The sequence below is a fragment of the Halichoeres trimaculatus genome, unplaced genomic scaffold, assembly GCF_033239565.1.
Source record: "Halichoeres trimaculatus isolate MK-OKI-2021-1 unplaced genomic scaffold, fHalTri1.1 fHalTri1_scaffold_15, whole genome shotgun sequence".
Taxonomy (NCBI): domain Eukaryota; kingdom Metazoa; phylum Chordata; class Actinopteri; order Labriformes; family Labridae; genus Halichoeres; species Halichoeres trimaculatus.
Genome location: NW_027437193.1, coordinates 20760623 through 20777951, shown reverse-complemented (window position 1 = coordinate 20777951; position 17329 = coordinate 20760623). Strand labels below are relative to the sequence as shown.

Here is a 17329-nt window from a genome sequence, read left to right as displayed (position 1 = left end):
ACTGTCTATATGAAAACATATGTATTTTAATATGTTATGTATAAACTTACTGAAACGCCCGTTTTGCCTTTTGTATCATTGCTTGTCCACAATTTTAGCACAGAAGTCTGCTTTGGTAATAAGGCCACTCGTTTCTACACATTCAAGTAACAAATAAAAACAAATCCGTGTTAATGTGATTTGTTGACAAGCTTTGTGTTTCCAAACGATCTTTCGTTAGCTTCAGCGTTTAAGCATTAAGAAAAAAGTATGTTTTCTATGCTGTTTTGAGTGTTTTAATACTACCTCTGACGCACCTTTATTTTTTTTAATTGATAAATTAATAACTATTATAAAACGGTGGCTTTCTCAGTTAGGTGCCGATTTCGTTATTTTTCTTACTTTAAAATGTAACAAACAAACGAAAAAAATAGAAATATGCATTGACAGCCAGATTTCACAAAACATCATTTAAGTGTATAATACTGTAAAGACTGCATGCATTCGTCCAGCTGTATCCATTGAGTGAAAACTCAAAGTTATCTTATTCTTTACAGCAAATTAAATTACTAACACAAAGTAACTATCCCTGCAGCGATACAACACTAAATTTGGGCTTAAAAAGTCCAAACAAAAACAAAGATTAGGAAAATTATGTTTGACATATTGGGGACAAAGTAAAAAGCAGATGACACTGAAAATATCAAAAACTATTCCTTTCAGTGATTTTGCTAAAGCCTAGCTAAAATAGGCCCTTTTAGGTTAAAACAGAAGGGTAACTCTTTATTTTCTAATTTGTAAATGCAATACTGTTTCATAGAGTAGGTGTCACCTATTTTCATAATTTTTGATGGAAGTAGGTTGCTGTGCTGTCAAGAACTTATTCAGAGCAGTTCTTATAAATAATGGTTGCATGAAAAATCCAATCCTGAAACATGAAATACCAGCTTCCAAATGTAAATATAACCATTTGCATTTCTCTGAAGTCGTACCAAAGTAAACAAGAGCTTAATTATATTTATATTAAAGAGTCCACAGCATGTTCACTGACACTTTTAAAATCAGTTTAGATTTGAAACACCCAACAGCCACTGATGGAGTACATGTAACACCTCTAAAGCAATTTATTAGAACAGGGATGTTTGCAGAGAAAGTTTCACCGTCATGTGGCTCAAACTGTTCTACAAGAAAAAAAAAACAAAAAATAAAACGCTCCAGCCGTCTGTATCAGTGCATCACCAGCTAGTCTTTGCAGAGCACAGCTTGTAAAGCTTTAAATTAACTCAATCATGACCACATACCCCCCCAATCCCACCCCAACCCCAATGTGAACTATACCCGCTTCATATTAAGTTCACTGGAAATGCTGACACAGGTGGCTTGAAGCACCATTAGCTTACTTTACATTCTGTAGCTCATGATTGTTCCACAATGACTGCTGACATTTCTTTCAGACAAATTATGCATTTGGTGCTGCTGCACAAACAAAATAAAAATTAGAAAACAGCAAATATGGTTTTACAGCGAGGGGGAACACAATCTTCAGAGGGCTGGTGCAGATAAAACCAAGTGCTTTGAGATCTGAGAGACGGTACAGATACTCTAAGAGTAAGATATGTCCATGGTCTATCTATCATTCTCACCTACAATTCAACAATCACATCTTCAAAGATTCCAGAACTTGCAGTCTGCTTTGTTTGAGATCAGCAAGTTCATCGCAGAGGAATACTTAAGTTCTAAGTAACTAGCTGTCAAATTCACACATTCAACTTCTCGCTTTGACACACACACACACACACGCACACACACTCACAAGCGCACACATCCTCAAAAAAAAAATAAAACAAAAGAAAAAAAAGACTTGCTTTGTGGTCCTGAATAACAAGTAGTACAGTCTGTGTGACCTATGAGGACCAGCCTAAAGATATACATTGGGCCCTGGGACAGCCTGAAAACACAGGTAGCACATGTGGATCAGGAGATACAAAGCATCACTAACAACTGGTCCACTAAAAAAAGCAAAGAAAAAAAAGCAAAATAAAAAACAAGAAAATAAAAGGCAAGCTATCGACAGAAAAAAAGAAAACAGAGGAAGAGAGGCATTTACTTCACTGCACAACAAGCAGAAAAATACCAAGCTTTAGTAGGAAGTCCCTTAGCCTGGTTACCCATCCTGTATTTGTGCCTCACAGAAGGATGGGTATTCAGGATCAGAGTAATTACACTTTAAATGCATGTTTAGCCATACTTCAGATAACTAATACAAGTTTCCTATGTAGTGTAGTGCTACCACATCAGTGTGTATTACTGGGAGGAAAAACTCCAGTACAAAGTCTTTTCTAAGATGACCCCATAATACTGAGCTGAAGTCATGAGGAGGAATAGCACAAAAGCTTCGGGGCAATTATTACACACACTTCAAACTAATTGCAGAAATGCATTGATTCAAGCAGCACAAAAGAAAAAAAGATCAATGAAGTATGCATAATCTCTGAAAAAAAGGGGGAAAAGTATGAAAACATCCCTGCTTTCATGTTCCTAAATACAAAACTTCAGTGTAACAAGAAGTCCTTTTTTTGTCTTTTGTTCTCCTTTAAAACGGGTAAAATTTTAGTCCTCTGGTGGTGGTGTGAGTGGTATGGGATGACAGTCTTTTTTTTTGTCATTTAAAATCTTTCTTCTTCTTTGTTTTCTTATATATTTGGAGATGTGGTAAGCATGCAAGCCTCGTAGAGGAGGGACCCGGAAGGGCTGATGGGTGGGCTGGTGGTGGAAAAGGAGCCCTTAGGCCAGAGCTGGGAAGGCTTCCGGATCATCCACGTTGGGGACTGACACTCCACTGGCCTAGGAACAAAAAAATTATAATAAATAGAAATATAAAGACAGTGCAAAACATATCTGTGCGGTTTAAGCTTTACTGAGCATCTAAGTGTCATCCAGCTCCTTATTAAGCATCTCAAGATAACAACTTGGATGTTTTTATTCAAGTCTATCTTCACTTTTTCAAACACAATCCCACTAGCTCTTTTTCACATGAAGTACAGAAATAATGGACATTTTATAATTTTCAGCAAAGAAAAAAATTATAAACAACTAAAAACATACAAGTTAGCAAAAACAACAAACAAAAAGAAACATATGCAAGTGGCCGTACACCCTCTCAAAAATGTAAATCATTTACATTACGTAGCACAATCACTTTACTCAGCTCCCAGCTGACGTGAGGTCAGTGTGTGTGTTTGGCATCATGTGCTCACTGCTTTGTTATTTCAGGGATGTGTGTTTCACTGCAGGTTTTCCAGCTCAGTGCTTTTACCACCCGTTCAGTCAGCTAGCTGAGGCTTTTGTCAGGGACACTAAACCGTCATTGTTCAGCAGTGACAACAGCTTTTATTGTTACCTTTTCGGAGCGTCCTCCCCCGCGTGCCGTCCTGCTGCCTCCCCCGCCGCGGCCTCCCCTGCCTCCACGAGCTCCCCCGCGCCCGCGGCCTGGGCGGCCCAGGTCTCCAAAGTTGATCTCCAGTTGAGATGTGATGTCGTTGGCTGGTTTACGGAAGTGGTGGTCACTGGACTCGTCGGGGTTGGCATGCTGAAAAGAAATGAAACATTTCAAAACCAGTACCGTTTTCTCACAGGCAGGTTTATACAGCTTGTTCACACTGAATATTTTAATGGACTGTGTGGATAATGGAGGAATGTGTGTGAAAGCTGCAGGCACCTTGTACAGAGTTGGTGGTTCTGCTTCTGTGTCTGGGGTGTCAATCAAAGCTCCAACAGGCCTCTGCAATATGAACAAAAAAGGCTTTTCATTAATACACCATGAGACATGACAGGATGTTCAAAACATGGTCTGTACACGCTACAGAGGACTTTGATGTTCTTGATTAATACATCAACGCTGATCACGAGGAGACAGCGAGAGAGAGAGAAAAAGCAAACAGCATTAGGCCTTGAGGCAGTCAGCTCTCAAACGATGTCTGAGGTGTTGGCAGTGCTTCTGCACCGCTCATGTGTCAGAGAACAAGGTCCTGCATAAGCAACCTCCTGATTAAAAATAGAGCTGAAACCACAACTCCATTGCTGAACAGACAAAATTGATTCACAGACATGCTGATAACTGGCTCAGCTGGAGAAACGGTTCCAACATTTAAAGCTTCTTGAATTTGCTGATTGGCTACTTTTCTCTGCTGTGCACTAAAATAAACAGAACACCCCTGGGTTTTCTTACTGGACGATTAAAAACATAAGCTATGCTCCAACTGTACGGTGAGTTTTTTAAATTCAGCGTGATGTTAAGATTAATAGAAAGAATAATCAGCAAACTAACATATAATGAAAGGGATGACTACCTGGTGAAACAACTGCAGTTTGCACGTTCTTAGTTCACACTAATGGTGTTAACAGTTGTGTTAATTGATCTGTATTTGTGCTAAAAATAATGAAAAAAAAAAGTATTTGCAATTGCCTTGTTCAAACCTCAATTGATGTTAAGTTTACTAGATTTTTTGTGTGAAGATTAGTTGTTGTGATTGAATTGAATCAACATGCTCTTGTGACATCTTCTGGCACAGTCAGTCATTTTCTTTTACTGTGTGAACTGCGCTTTTACACTTACCAAAAGAAATGCTTAACTGTGTGCTGGACTGAGAACAAAGCTGGTGTTCAGTGAAAAAAGTGAGTAGAGTTTCTCTTCTGAGACAAAATGGCTGAGCTGCTGCAGAGAGGCTGTTCTGTTCTTTTGTGAAGCACGTTGGGCTGCATGCTTGTGCTTAAGGTGTTAATAAAAAAAAAAAAAAGGAGTTTATTTAAATATTGTACAGCACCTCACTCACGTCTTCGCTCTTGGACTTGTGGAGCACGTATCCTTTCTTCCACTGGCTGTCAGCTCCTTCGTTGGGCTTGCGGATGTTGAACTCCACCTTGGTGCGCTCCTTGTCCTGCATGGCTTTCCACTCGTCCAGGGTCATCTCTTTGGGGCCTTCATTTTTCACCTCTTGAACCTCGTTTTCTCTGGAAAGCCAACACACAACAATGTTGGACCTTAAAGCTCAGAGTGCCAATCCTCTTAGCTCCAGACATGCTCTGTAATCCCCAGGCCAACAGGTCAGAAACAATGTTGATCCCATTTGCACGTAAGCTTTGTGACGAAAGTGCACATGAGGAGGTACTGTTGCGATGCAGACAACTTGATGATGTAAAACTCTGCAGTGACATTTTCTGCTGTAAACGGATGAGAAACTTAACATCCTAACACGAGCTAAAGCCTACATATCTGAAAGCAAATGGACACTCACTTGTTCTCAGAGCTGGCTGGGGCATTTTCCTCTCCCTCTGGTGTCGTCTCAGGAGCAGCAGTCTGTTCGGCTTCACTGAAAACAAAGACACAGTCAGCTCACCAACACACAAACATCATCTCTTCATCACTGTCTCACAAGTGCAACAATACACACAGCAGTGTGATGCATTCATTTCCATCTCATGCAATAAAACTCTTTAACAGCAAAACATGATGACAGTACGACATGTATCAGAAACTACTGTATCTAAGCCGCCTCTCAGAAGACTGAACATTTACACACAGGACCAAATATCAGTTATTCATCATTGTTTGTAGATGGTAAAGCTCATTGAGACAGACACCATTTAAACTCACCTCACTTCTTCCTTCACAGTGCCCCAGTTGTTTGAGCCGCCTCCACTGCGCTTCTCCTCGCCTTTCTGGTTGCTGAGAACAGAAAGAAAAACACACTTATGTTTGTGGTCTCAAACTTCTTCAAACTTCTAGGTATTTGTAATAAATGGCTAAAAATGCATTGTATCAAAGCTGAGAGTCTTTTCTAGCATCTGCACCATCTGAGTAAAAATAAACCCAAGTAAGGAAGCACAACCTGAGACTTGATCATGTCAGTGGGTCACTGGACTCTGAATTAAAAAGTCTTTCTCATGGTCTGCAGATACCAGTGCCTCTCGCCACAGCTGAGACAATCCTAACCGTTCTTTAAGCTGTGGATGACAGCTAAGTTATGCTTCTGCAAGATCATGATGAAGCCAAGTTCAACTGGCAGTGATCAACTCCTGACGCCAAAACAACAGCTGGCTGCTGAAAAGCAAAACAGCCGCATGTGACCGTCCTTATGAGCAGTTCAGGGCTGATGGATCAATAACAGGGCCTGAATTTCAGAGCAAGACTGCAGGTATCCCACACCAAATATTGAATTTCTGCAAGTTTGACATTTGCATGGTTGTGTAGAGAACCGAGGGGCTGAAGACACTGCAGCGGTCTGGATTCTTGGGTATCAGCCCATTCTCTGCTGCTTCATGAACCAGTGCTGTGAAAAGGGAAGCAACTGTCAAAGGACGACTGTACACCTCTCAGTCTGTGTGCTGTCACATCCTAGTGTCAGTCTTGACAGACAGCAGAAAAACAAGTTAACAGGAAAAGCCAATTTCCTGGTAGTGTGGTTTGTTTTGATTGATTGAGCTCCCATTTGGAAAAACAACAATTGGGCCCTGAACAAATTCCAAGGCATCCAAGAAAAGTGGAGAAGTGCTTACAAAGGATTTGAAATCTGGACTGAAACAATTTTCTGAGTCACTTTTGGATGATTAATAAGATTTTTGTTTGCAGCAGCTTAGAACCCATAATGAAGCCTGATGCGGCACGAACAACAACCCCCTGACCTCCAGCTTGTGTTCAGAAGAAGCTTAGTGAACATTTCTTAGAATACAAAGTGAAACGCTGATCTTAATCTGAGACCTTCTCAGGATCCTGCTGTACTTTCAGATACACAGAAACACGTAAGAAATATGAGATATAACAGTTAACACAAGGGGACTAATGAGAAAAAAAATAGGATGGTGGAGTATTTCTATTTGTAGGCTGAAGTGTCAGCAGGAGGTTCTGGTTTAGGGTGGAGATGTTTTTATATGGCTGAATCACAATCACACTTTTATCATCCATTCCATTTGAAGACTTTTTTAATGTTATTCTCTAGGGCTGCAGCTATCGAATATTTTAGTATTTGAGTTTTCTACTGAAAATCCCATCGATTAATTGAGTAATCGGATAAAATACATTTTTGTTTAGTTAAAGAGCAGTTATTTTTCAAATGACAATTTTTCTCTTTAAGAAATAGAGTTTTCTGATACAGCATGTCAATAAGAGCACTTGCTTTGGTAGCTCCAAAATTTGTAAACACACTTTGACACATTTTTTTGTGCCTTGTACATCTCATCAAATGTTGCGGACCCAAATGGCACCTGTTTCGTGGAAAAGAAGCTAGATTTGTTGCTAGTCGCTATTTTGCACAAGAGGTAGCTTGAGGGGTCTTTCTACACTCTGTTCAACTTTGCCAGCTTGAGCCAAGGACAATAAACATCCCAGAGGAATGTGGACATGAGTTAGAGTACAAATATACTCTTAGAGTCTCAGACTCAATGGTTGATTTAAAGTAAGTAAAGTGAACATCTATAACACTTGCATTGCATCCCATGAGGTCTGCTCCTGAGTGCGTGGTCCAGGTTTGACTCCAGCCTGTGGCCTGTTTCCCGCATATCACTCCTCACTCTCACCCTCTTTCCTACTCTATCCACTCTCCTTTCCAAGTTCATTAAAGCCACAAAAAGTCCAAAAAATAACTTGAACATAAAAAAAAACACTTTGGTGGATCAAACTTTCATATTGATGGTTCACCTGTGATTAGTGTAATTTTTGATCAGACTAATTTCACCAAGCTACAAGAGTTTCATCAAGATTTTTTGACAAAGTGAAAAATGGGTTGTTATTTTGGATTTGTCCTAAGATAAAATAAAAAACAAACCCAAGGACTCATGCAGAAGTAAATATTTGAAAAAACAAAAGAAGCAAAGGGTAATCTAACTCTGACTATGAGGGGACAAAGAAATCCTCAACTCATCTCACCTAAACTCAGGACATCCACATAAAAATATTACCCTATGAGGAAAACAAAGTGATAACCTTTTTTTTGGGAGAGTAAAACTTTTTCTCTGCCTTTTGTATCTATGTGTCTGTATAATTCGACACTACGAGATGTCTCGCTGGTCTAATGACCTGATACACATCTAGTCTCAAAACTCTCTGAGAAAAACGTGAATGGTGTTGCAACACACAACGTCAGTTTGCTCAGACCATGATCGGCATCAGAGTGCTATCTCTGTTTATTGTAATAATGTCAACAAACATCTGTGCATCAGCATAAAACTGTAACTGATAGGATGTGCTGCTGTGATAACACCTCTGGATTAGCAGAATCTGGACTCATCTTCACTTTACGTATGATACATCCTTTCACACACTGATATTCAGGACTGACTTACGATTTGTCACTGCCACTGTGTCTGTCGAAGTCTCTCTTTCCACGGGAGTCGAAGCCATCTCCTCGTCCCATGCCCCGTCCTCTTCCACCACGCCCACCCCTGCCGCCACCACGCCCTCTTGGGGGCCTGTCTCCAGAGGGCCTGGAACACACAGACAATTTTAGACAAGTGTGTAAACATCAGAGCAGAGACTAGACCATCTCTATACATGAGTCACTTTGGTCCTGGTATCAGTGTAACAAAAACTAGAAAAGCAATAATGGCTTGTAATATGACATCATAGTTAATACTTGACCATCTTGTAGGCTCTATTATCACACAAAAAGTCTTAGGATGACCCATGCGTTCATTGCATCCACTTACTTGTCTGCAGAGAACTCTCCTCCTCCCTCAGGCTTGTCTTCAGCAGGCTTCTCAAAGCGGCGCTCACGTGGAGGTCTCCGGTCTGGCCTCTTGTCTCCAGGTCGCCCTTCACCCTGTCCACCCTGGTGCTGAGATCCTTGCTGACCCTGCTGGTCCGGTCTCCGGCCAACCCGCCTGATACCTTTACACCCCAACACAGAAAGTTAAAACTTCCAGAAACCATAAAATAACTGTTCTGCTTTTTTCAATGAAGCTGACTGATGATGAACACTTGCTGAATGATTAATTATATTTGCAGGCAAGTGCAAACAGTCATACTAAGTAAATATTTAAGTGTTTGATTTACTTTCTGTCGCCATGTCATCTAAAAGTGTCCCTATAACTGTGATCACTACAGCGAACGGTGGGCCTCTCTTTCATTGACTTGCTGCTGTTGTTTATGAACGCTGTTTCTGACGAGGAGAAAATGTATTGACTCAGGGTCGATATCATCAAACCAAACAAAGAGCCGCCTGTCTAGTTTTCCTAAGTATCCGGGTAAATATTGTGCGCATTTGCTTTGCAAAGCGCTCGTCTGCTAACAGAGCTGCGTAGACAGAGCACCAAGCTGCATCCTCCAGCAGTAGCACACAGTAACACAACACCAACACTGACACTACACCTTCCTGTCGGATGCTGCTGCTGCTGCTGCTGGAGGAAACCATCTTTGCGACACGGGACGAACAGGTGCATTCACCTGAGCTCTCTACATGATGGAGAGTCCTCTGGTCGTGTAGCTAACCTCAGTGTGAGCTTGACCTCATGCTGTGTTGTGCTCTCAGCAGCTAACGGAGCTAATGGACACTGCACATGACAACTGATGTCGATAAAACACGAAAATAAACACACTGAGTTCACTTTGCATAAAAGAGGTAAAGCCTTTACCTTCTTTCTTCAGGGGGACTGGAGCCTGAGACTCCTCCTTCTTGTCCAGCAGCGGGTTCTTTCTGTCCTTCTGTGACTCCTTCTTCGGCTGCTTGGCGGCTTGAGCGGCGGTCTTGGTGGACCCAGCGGCGGCCCCCTCCTTCTTCTTATTTTCAGCAGCTTTCAGGATCTCGAACGGGTCGGACTCATCGTCCAATAACTGGTCGAACCGATTGGTTACGACACAGCCGAAGCCTTCTTGCAGGTGTCCGGGCATGATGGCGCCCCTTCAGCGGGATTCACCTCCGATTCTACGAGGCTTGATGCGAACGAATCGCTGGATGCTGCCACAAGATGGCTGGGAGAGCTGCCCCTTCTCTTCCGGTGCGAGCTCCATCCGGGACATTGAGCCGCGCGGCACACACCAATGTGAGTACAGTGGGATGTTTTTATTTACATTATGTAACGACGTGCTGTCATGTCCTCACCACTAATCCGGGTTTTACTTTCTGACGGGATGTTTCATGTAAAGAAAGATGTCAATACGCCTGTTCCAGGCTTCAGGGAAACTGGTGCTGATTCAAAAGAGGAAATTAACCTGCAAGGAACACAAACCATGTGTACAGTATCTATCACAATAAATCGCAAATTAATACTCAAGAAAGGGATGCTGTTTTATCAAAGCGCAGACCAAAAGAGGGGGAAAAACAAACATAAAACCATTTTTGATTGGATAATATTAAAACCAAAACACATCACAAAGTGTTTTCAAATTTTGTGCTGTGAGTAGAGTAGAAATGAAACACATGGATGGATTAAAATTTGACAGTAGATACATTTTAAAATAAATCTATAGACACATAAATAATTAAATAACAACTTCATACAAAAGCACAGCTATCTAAACATGGGTTAAGAAAAAGAAGAAGATTGTAATTACAGCTCACTGTGAAGTCTGACTAAATAGTTCAGGAAAATATGTGCTCAACAAAACTTAAAAGTCACTTGAAATGGTATTATAAGATCACCGGAAATATGCTATTTGCAAAGGTCTTGGCTTGACTCCTAGTCTCAAACATTTGCTATATGTGACCCCATCTCTTTACCCATATTTACATTACATTTCTTTTCTCTTCAGTTGCCCTGCCAATTTAGGCAAAACATTCCCCAAATTAATAAAAAAAGAGAGAAAAACTACATAAATGTAAAACTAAACCTGAAAAAAGTTAAACCTATTTGATCTGAGCTCAGTTGGAAGACATACTAATATGATACTGAATATCCAAAATTATGTTTGAATATAAAAAACAGCTGAAGGTCAAACTAACGGCATTTGAATTTGAAACAAATAAACAATTTAAAATCAATTTAAAGCCCAACTTAAGAGGTAGAGCCTCAGTATGTTTTATAACAATATCAACAACAGCCAAACCTTCAATTTATTATTCACTCAAACAAATGTAAACACATACAATAAAATGGGAGCTCAATGATCCCCCCAAGAGAGCATTTACTTGGATTAAACATCAGTATCTCTTTTGTGAATAGGTGATCTCTGTGCGGAGAGCAGACATTCATTTCTATTAAAAACTCTGAATGTGCAGCTGTGACTCCATGCTGCTGTTACCGACACGCTTATCATGAGATTAGGAGGGATTTGTCAGTTTATAAAAAGCAGCAAATGGTGTCTTTAGGGCCAGCAGGGTCATGCTGAGTAACAGCTGGTGGTAACATATCTGTCAAGTCTGCCCTCAAACAGTCAGCTGTGCAGCTCACTGAAGAAGATGTCACACTGGAAGATAAACCCAGGCTCATCTTCATGTAACCTGAGGCCTGTTCATCCTGAACTTAAGGGATATGTTAAAAGCCTGTGCAGGTCCTCAGTAAGGTTCAGCTTTGAGAATATACCTCTTTCTGGAGTGGCTTAGTACTAGCTTGCTATTTCTTGCTGGAGAAACTCACGGTTAGACAAACTTGTTTTATGTGACTTCTGTCTCATCCAGTCCAAGTTTAGTGACATCTCTGTTGGGAGTATAGAGGAGGGCATAACTATTTCAGGCACAACCTCTTTTAAAGGGAAACTGAACATTTGTTTACATTTAAAGCAGAGTGTTTATAACAGGAGGTTCATGAATAATACTCAACTCAAAGCCTAACGAAGACAATAAATAAATCTGTAGGATCATTCTTTGATGTTGTGCATAATGCAGAAATTTTATGATTTTGACAGTTATCTCAAAACTGAACCAGCGTCTTTCCCACTTTAATAATGTGTACATTACAACAAACAAGGTTTCATAATTTTCTAGACTACAGATTGTGGGATTTATATTTATACCGTGGAGGCAAACAGCTTTTTAATCAGCCAGTCAGCTGTGTGTGTCTGCAACAAACAGCTCAAGCCAGAAATATCATATTAGAAACACCAGCAGGTGTTTCATTATTTGAAATAAGGTGTGTGGGAGTGACCGTACATTGTTTGTTGTGTACAGATGGTACATCTGATGGTGGTCGGTCAGAAGTCCCAGGAAGCCAGACCATAAACAAACAGCTCATTGAGGTTTGTAATGTAAGAAGTGTATTGTAGAAGAAAGATAATCCCGCTATCAGGTGAAGGCAGCAGACAGAGGTATCAACGTAACAAGAGAGCAACAGAGGACACTGAATGGTTATTGATCGCAACACTGAACATGAAAAAGGCACGTGGAGTCATGAGAGTGTCATAAGTAAAGGCAACAGAGACATGTATGGATAATTTAATGGTATGTTCAACAAGAACTGGAATATAAAAACAGCTTTCATTGTTCTTCAACACAAATTGAATTTGGTCCCTTTAATATTTTATATAAAAAAGCATCAATTCTTCTGTTCCTCATGGGGGAACTATCCACAAGCTTCCTTATCAGCATTTCCTTCACTAAGTTTCCCTCTGATGTCGGTTTCAAGTTCAACCAACTTTGAATAAAGGGCCTCAGACATGTCTTCATCTATGTCCATCTGGAACGCATGAAACAGAACAGTTTCAACTCAACATGTCCAAACACAGACTACAACTAGCATATAGTCTTGATTAAGGTTTCCTACTTGGTAAATAGCATGAGTCTCATTTGATTACAGTGTCTGCTATGGGCAGTGTAATTTCTGACCAAACATGTTTCCAAACATACAGTGAAACACAATATTCATGTTAACATCAGCAGGGAATGGGACTAATCAAGCTGAGAATATATATAGAAAATAAAACAGAGCAAATATATCTGTGATCCATGTTTACTCACCTGTCGAGGATGAGTGTAGTTGGTGCCGAGTCCTGAAGTTAAACTGTGATACTTTGCTCTGGGATCCAGAGACTCTGGACTTTGGAGAAACAACCAGTGCTGCAGCAGCAGAGCAGGAGGTAATATTAGGAGTTATATCATCATAAAGAGGATTTATCAACATTATTCTCAAACATTCAGTGACAGACTGGACTGACAACGTACCAAAGCCTCTGCTCCATTGTACGGTGTGAGAGTGAATGTATTGGTGAATATCCTCACCTGTGTAGAGGGACAAGAAAAACAGACACGTAAACCCAACAGTTCCTATAAAAAAGTGAGCAGCTACAATCTTATTTTACAAATAATTTGCTCAATAGCATAATTGCCTGGGTCATATTTCAAAGTTTTTTGAAAAATAAAACACACTTTGATGTTAAGAGGAGGATCTTTTGTAATTGCAGTCCCTTGCCACCTTCTGGTCCAGAGTCTCCGTACACTGTCGTAAATTACTTTTAGCGAGGTGTGTGTTTGTTTTGGAATTAGATGGAGATTCGGATCAAAGCAAATTTTCATTGTTCAAGACAAGTTTTTATTGGATTCAATGGCTGAGGTAAGGTATTTATCAGTACAGTTATGTGGCACTACGGTTTGAAATGTGACATCAAGCAAACACTGCATTAGCCGGCTATACGTAGCGACAGCGCCAACCTGGTACTGACAGTCCCTAATGTGTAACATTAGTGAATCCTGGTTAGCTTTGTCCTGCCAGACGTCTACCAAGCAGAGCTAACATAACCTCACTCTTCATTTTATTGACAGACTCTCAAGTTTGAACAGACCACTGCAGAATAACTGCTGACTGTGGGCTGGAGTGAACATTATCACAAACAGGTTAGCCCCTGTGATAGCCTTTAGCTCGGGCTGTATCACTCTCCCGTTGAGCTTCCTTCTGCTCTTCTGTCCTTTTCCTGTCTGACAGTTAGGCTCCAGTGTCCACCATCACGACAAAATTAATCACAGAATTCATTTTCAGCAGAGAAAAAAGTGTGTTTTATCTCTTCTCACTACTAAACTTTGTCAGCTGGCGTGGTGTTGTTAGAGAGACCTAGACTTGCCATTAATCAATCTGGTCCTCGTTGGCCCAACCTGTACGCTTAGAAGTAGCAACTTAAAATAACCTGTAACTAGCAATATTGGCGCTGATAATCTCATTTTAAAGTGTGGATTATGATCAGGCATACATACTTTTTCAAGATCACTTTCAAACTCCTCACAACCCCTTTAAGTAAATAGAACAGAAAATCATTCATTACCAGCCACATGATGGGCATGATGAGAGTCCAGAAGAATGACGGGAGAATGCCGTAGGTCAGGTTAGTCATCACTAGTCCTGGACAGATTACAGAGGAGAACAGCCCCTGTTAGGAGGAGGCAAAATACAGCAAATTAATCCTTCTTAATACACACAGGAAAAACACACTTGGTTCATTTGTGGAATTATTACAATATATCTAGTCTACAAGAAAAGTAACTATCGCATTAATTAGGACAGTCACCTGGCTGTTTTTGTGTCTGTTGAGGGCCACACTAAGCATATCTGATGCATACTTGGAGGAGCTGTAGGGCTCTGTCCCATTTCTGTGCTGCATGTCCTCTATGCTGAAGGCAGAGCGGCGTGCATTGCTCGAAGAGGTCCACACCACCCTGGACGAGTGACCTGCCAGGCACAACAGAGGCTCCAACTCCCTAATCTACACCACAGACAGAGACAAGGACATCAGCAGGATGGTTATTATCTGACAAACTGTGCAGAGGTAACAGCCTGACCAGGGAGATAATGACAGAAATTAGAATAACATTCACTAACCCTTGTGAGACAGCATCTTTAAAGATCTCATTATTTTCTACTAACTTTTATAAGAGTTTTATTATGAATGCTTCTGGATTTAAATCGCTGCAAAATCTGCTGTTTGTAAAAACATGAAAAAATGTTAAAGCAAATTTTCATTGTTACTGCATATTATGTTTTTTCTTGTTTTTGCAAACAGCACTTATCTAGCTGCTTAAAATACACAAAAAAGAAAAGCATGTTATTATGAAAATAAGAAACAGATAGAAGGTTAAGATAAAAGGTAAATGTTGGGTTGCCAACTTTTTTTTGCACAAGATATAAAACTTAATATTTTTTTTTAGCTCTGTGCCACAGTAGTGTGTATTTTGTGTCTATAAGTAAGAAATGTGTCTTTTATCCATAGTTTAATGGAAACTGAATTACTATATAAATGTGTGTCACAAAAGCTGTAGTTTATTCTTGCAAAAAGAAAGCATAAAGTGCTTGAGATTTGTTGCCACTGATCAGCTCAACCCAGTGTCCTCATTACTTTCCATTGCTCAAAGCTACAAAGTCTTTTCTTCTTTTGCTGGTTGATATATATATATACTCAAAACATACTTGTAGGCCATAAGCCAAACGAACATCACCATTCATGTGGGTGCTTTAAATGCTGTGAGTATATTTGACACGGGAGGGGGGAGGGCTGTGAATCGACAGGTGTCACTAAATGGACTTGAGTGGTGCATGATGTGCTAATGTCTGTGTCAGATCAGATCAAGAATCAGTGAAGTGCAGTCTGGTGATTAAAGAGCAGTAATGCACATATATGCCACAAGGTGTTTTTTCTTTAGCAAGTACTCACTACATTCTGTCCATCTGCTTATTATGAAGTTTTTTTATTTTACATTAACAGTACAGTGTTATAAACCAGTTAATTTATAAATACAGGATGTTCTGTATAATTGAGGCAGTTAGCAGCCCTAAAGCTTTGAAATCTATCTCCAACTTTTGCCAGTATTCATGGAAAACAAGCATACATGAAACCACACCACATGCATACATTGTGTTGCAACATGTAACACTGAGGACTACTTATGCAGTCTGTCAAATAAAGGAAAGTATTGTCATCTTTAATATCTAATGTGCAGTGTATGTGTGTGCAGTTTGTGGTGTACCAGGAGAAAGTGGCCGAACAAGTTGGTGGCAAAAACCTCCTGTAGACCGTCTGAGTTGATTTGGTCCTGTTGAGTTAAGAGCCCTTCTCCTGTTGCAAACATGTTGACCATATTCCTGCAGAGAGGATTGATGTAACATCAAAGAACGATACAAAGACAGCTAAGTGGATGTGATAAACAGGACATGAAAGCAAAGCAAGCGAGGAATCAGGTTTGGAGTTTCACCTGGAGAACAGACCCTTGAAAAAAGCTTTGATGTCCACCTGTGGATTGGGCATTATTCCTGCATTTAGATACAGAAAGTCTATTCTGCTGTACCTGTGGAAACACAAACATGCATTAAAGTTTAATTATCCTGTTTTATATTCAGGCACGGATATCAGGGGTTAAATATCAGTTTGTTATCAGAGTTATACAATCATTCTATGTATTAATTACCTGGCCTTGACCTCCTGAGCAGCCGTCAGAACTGACTTCACAGAGCCCACATCCAGGTGCAACAGGTCAACCAGGCTATCAGGGTGCGAGGTCAGGAGAGCAGAGCGGGCAGCCTGAGCCCGCTGCATGTTTCTGCAGGCCAGACACAGGCGAAGTGTGCCATCCTCACTTAGCAGCCTCTCACACAGGGCCAGGCCTATACCACTGCGAACAGTTACAGATGGCAAACACTGGCATGTTAACACATATCTGAGAAGCTGTGCTATCACAAAGACATTCTCATCGACTGTTTTCAATCAACAAGGGAAAGAATTTGGTTTTGGTCTTCGACTCAATTCTTGATCATATCAGTCATGATAATAATGCCCTGAACCAATGCATTCATGTTGGGTGGGCAAAATGAGAGTAACAGTAGGATCATCTGGTTTTCTTTTCTGTTGTTTTATGTTAAGTACCTTAAATGTAATTTGTGCAATAAGTTAAAGACATTTTGAATCACTTCTGGTCACCGAAACTCGGGTTTATCTCGTAAGACACTTTATCAATCAGCAGATACAACACTACGCATGGCATCGGTCAAAAAGTTTTCTGTATTTACACCTCGAGGGAAGTACCGAATCTTTACTATAGCCGTTAAGACTATGTCCCGCGCGCTTACCTGTTAGCACCGGTTACTATGACAACTTTCTCCATGTTTCACCTGGACGAGCAATACCTGCAGGTAAAAGAAGGTCCAGTTAGCTGCCCGTGACCAGTTAAGAGCCCTCGGTGGAAACGTGCAGCCCATCGTCTCATTCAGCTGGGAAACATCAGCCTATGTGCTCAAGCTGAGACGTGGTGTGATTGGATGTCAGCAAACAGCTGGCCAATCAGAGTCCAGTACGGAAAGCGACAAGGGGAAACGCTGAGGGAGCGCGAGAGAAATCGATCCTCACTTCCCTGCTGTCTGTCTCACATAGTCTATCAGTGCTTTGACAGCTGGTAAAAAACGGGTCTCCATGATGTAAAGTCCATTTGAACGCCATATATTTTAAAACAGA

The 17329-nt window shown here is 40.6% G+C and overlaps 2 protein-coding genes across 4 annotated transcripts; both read right to left on the bottom strand.

The window, feature by feature from the left end:
* Position 1: 1 nt before the first annotated feature.
* Positions 2 to 9989, bottom strand: serbp1b (SERPINE1 mRNA binding protein 1b). Of its 2 annotated transcripts, none has more exons than XM_074688316.1 (9): positions 9604 to 9989; positions 8680 to 8860; positions 8317 to 8457; positions 5633 to 5704; positions 5274 to 5348; positions 4812 to 4989; positions 3698 to 3760; positions 3380 to 3568; positions 2 to 2823 (listed from the first exon to the last, which is right to left on the bottom strand). In XM_074688316.1, the coding sequence occupies exons 1-9, from the start codon at positions 9857 to 9859 to the stop codon at positions 2764 to 2766; spliced, it is 1215 nt and encodes a 404-aa protein (XP_074544417.1). In that variant the 5' UTR covers positions 9860 to 9989; the 3' UTR covers positions 2 to 2763. The 2 variants fall into 2 exon arrangements, with proteins under 2 accessions (XP_074544417.1, XP_074544416.1); XM_074688315.1 differs by having other exon boundaries at positions 546 to 2823; positions 4803 to 4989; positions 9604 to 9988.
* Positions 9990 to 11155: 1166 nt separating this feature from the next.
* On the bottom strand, positions 11156 to 17112 carry LOC141804072 (3-keto-steroid reductase/17-beta-hydroxysteroid dehydrogenase 7-like). Of its 2 annotated transcripts, none has more exons than XM_074688317.1 (9): positions 17005 to 17112; positions 16290 to 16493; positions 16077 to 16169; positions 15852 to 15966; positions 14399 to 14593; positions 14156 to 14260; positions 13065 to 13121; positions 12861 to 12959; positions 11156 to 12579 (listed from the first exon to the last, which is right to left on the bottom strand). In XM_074688317.1, exons 1-9 carry the CDS (start codon positions 17082 to 17084, stop codon positions 12466 to 12468), a joined length of 1062 nt encoding a protein of 353 aa, XP_074544418.1. In that variant the 5' UTR covers positions 17085 to 17112; the 3' UTR covers positions 11156 to 12465. The 2 variants fall into 2 exon arrangements, with proteins under 2 accessions (XP_074544418.1, XP_074544419.1); XM_074688318.1 differs by having other exon boundaries at positions 16948 to 17100.
* Positions 17113 to 17329: the final 217 nt, after the last annotated feature.

What these genes read in the sequence shown, in the direction of transcription:
- serbp1b (XM_074688315.1), bottom strand. Translation starts at nt 9,859, where the DNA reads ATGCCCGGACACCTGCAAGAAGGCTTCGGCTGTGTCGTAACCAATCGG. An exon ending in GGAGAGTTCTCTGCAGACAA is followed by an intron (nt 8,458 to 8,679) that starts GTAAGTGGATGC and finishes TGTGTGTTCCAG; the next exon opens with GCCCTCTGGAGACAGGCCCC. An exon ending in AACCACCAACTCTGTACAAG is followed by an intron (nt 3,569 to 3,697) that starts GTGCCTGCAGCT and finishes ATTTCTTTTCAG; the next exon opens with CATGCCAACCCCGACGAGTC.
- LOC141804072 (XM_074688317.1), bottom strand. Translation starts at nt 17,084, where the DNA reads ATGAGACGATGGGCTGCACGTTTCCACCGAGGGCTCTTAACTGGTCAC. An exon ending in GGACCTTCTTTTACCTGCAG is followed by an intron (nt 16,494 to 17,004) that starts GTATTGCTCGTC and finishes AACTGTTCGCAG; the next exon opens with TGGTATAGGCCTGGCCCTGT. An exon ending in TGTTCGGCCACTTTCTCCTG is followed by an intron (nt 14,594 to 15,851) that starts GTACACCACAAA and finishes TCTGTGGTGTAG; the next exon opens with ATTAGGGAGTTGGAGCCTCT.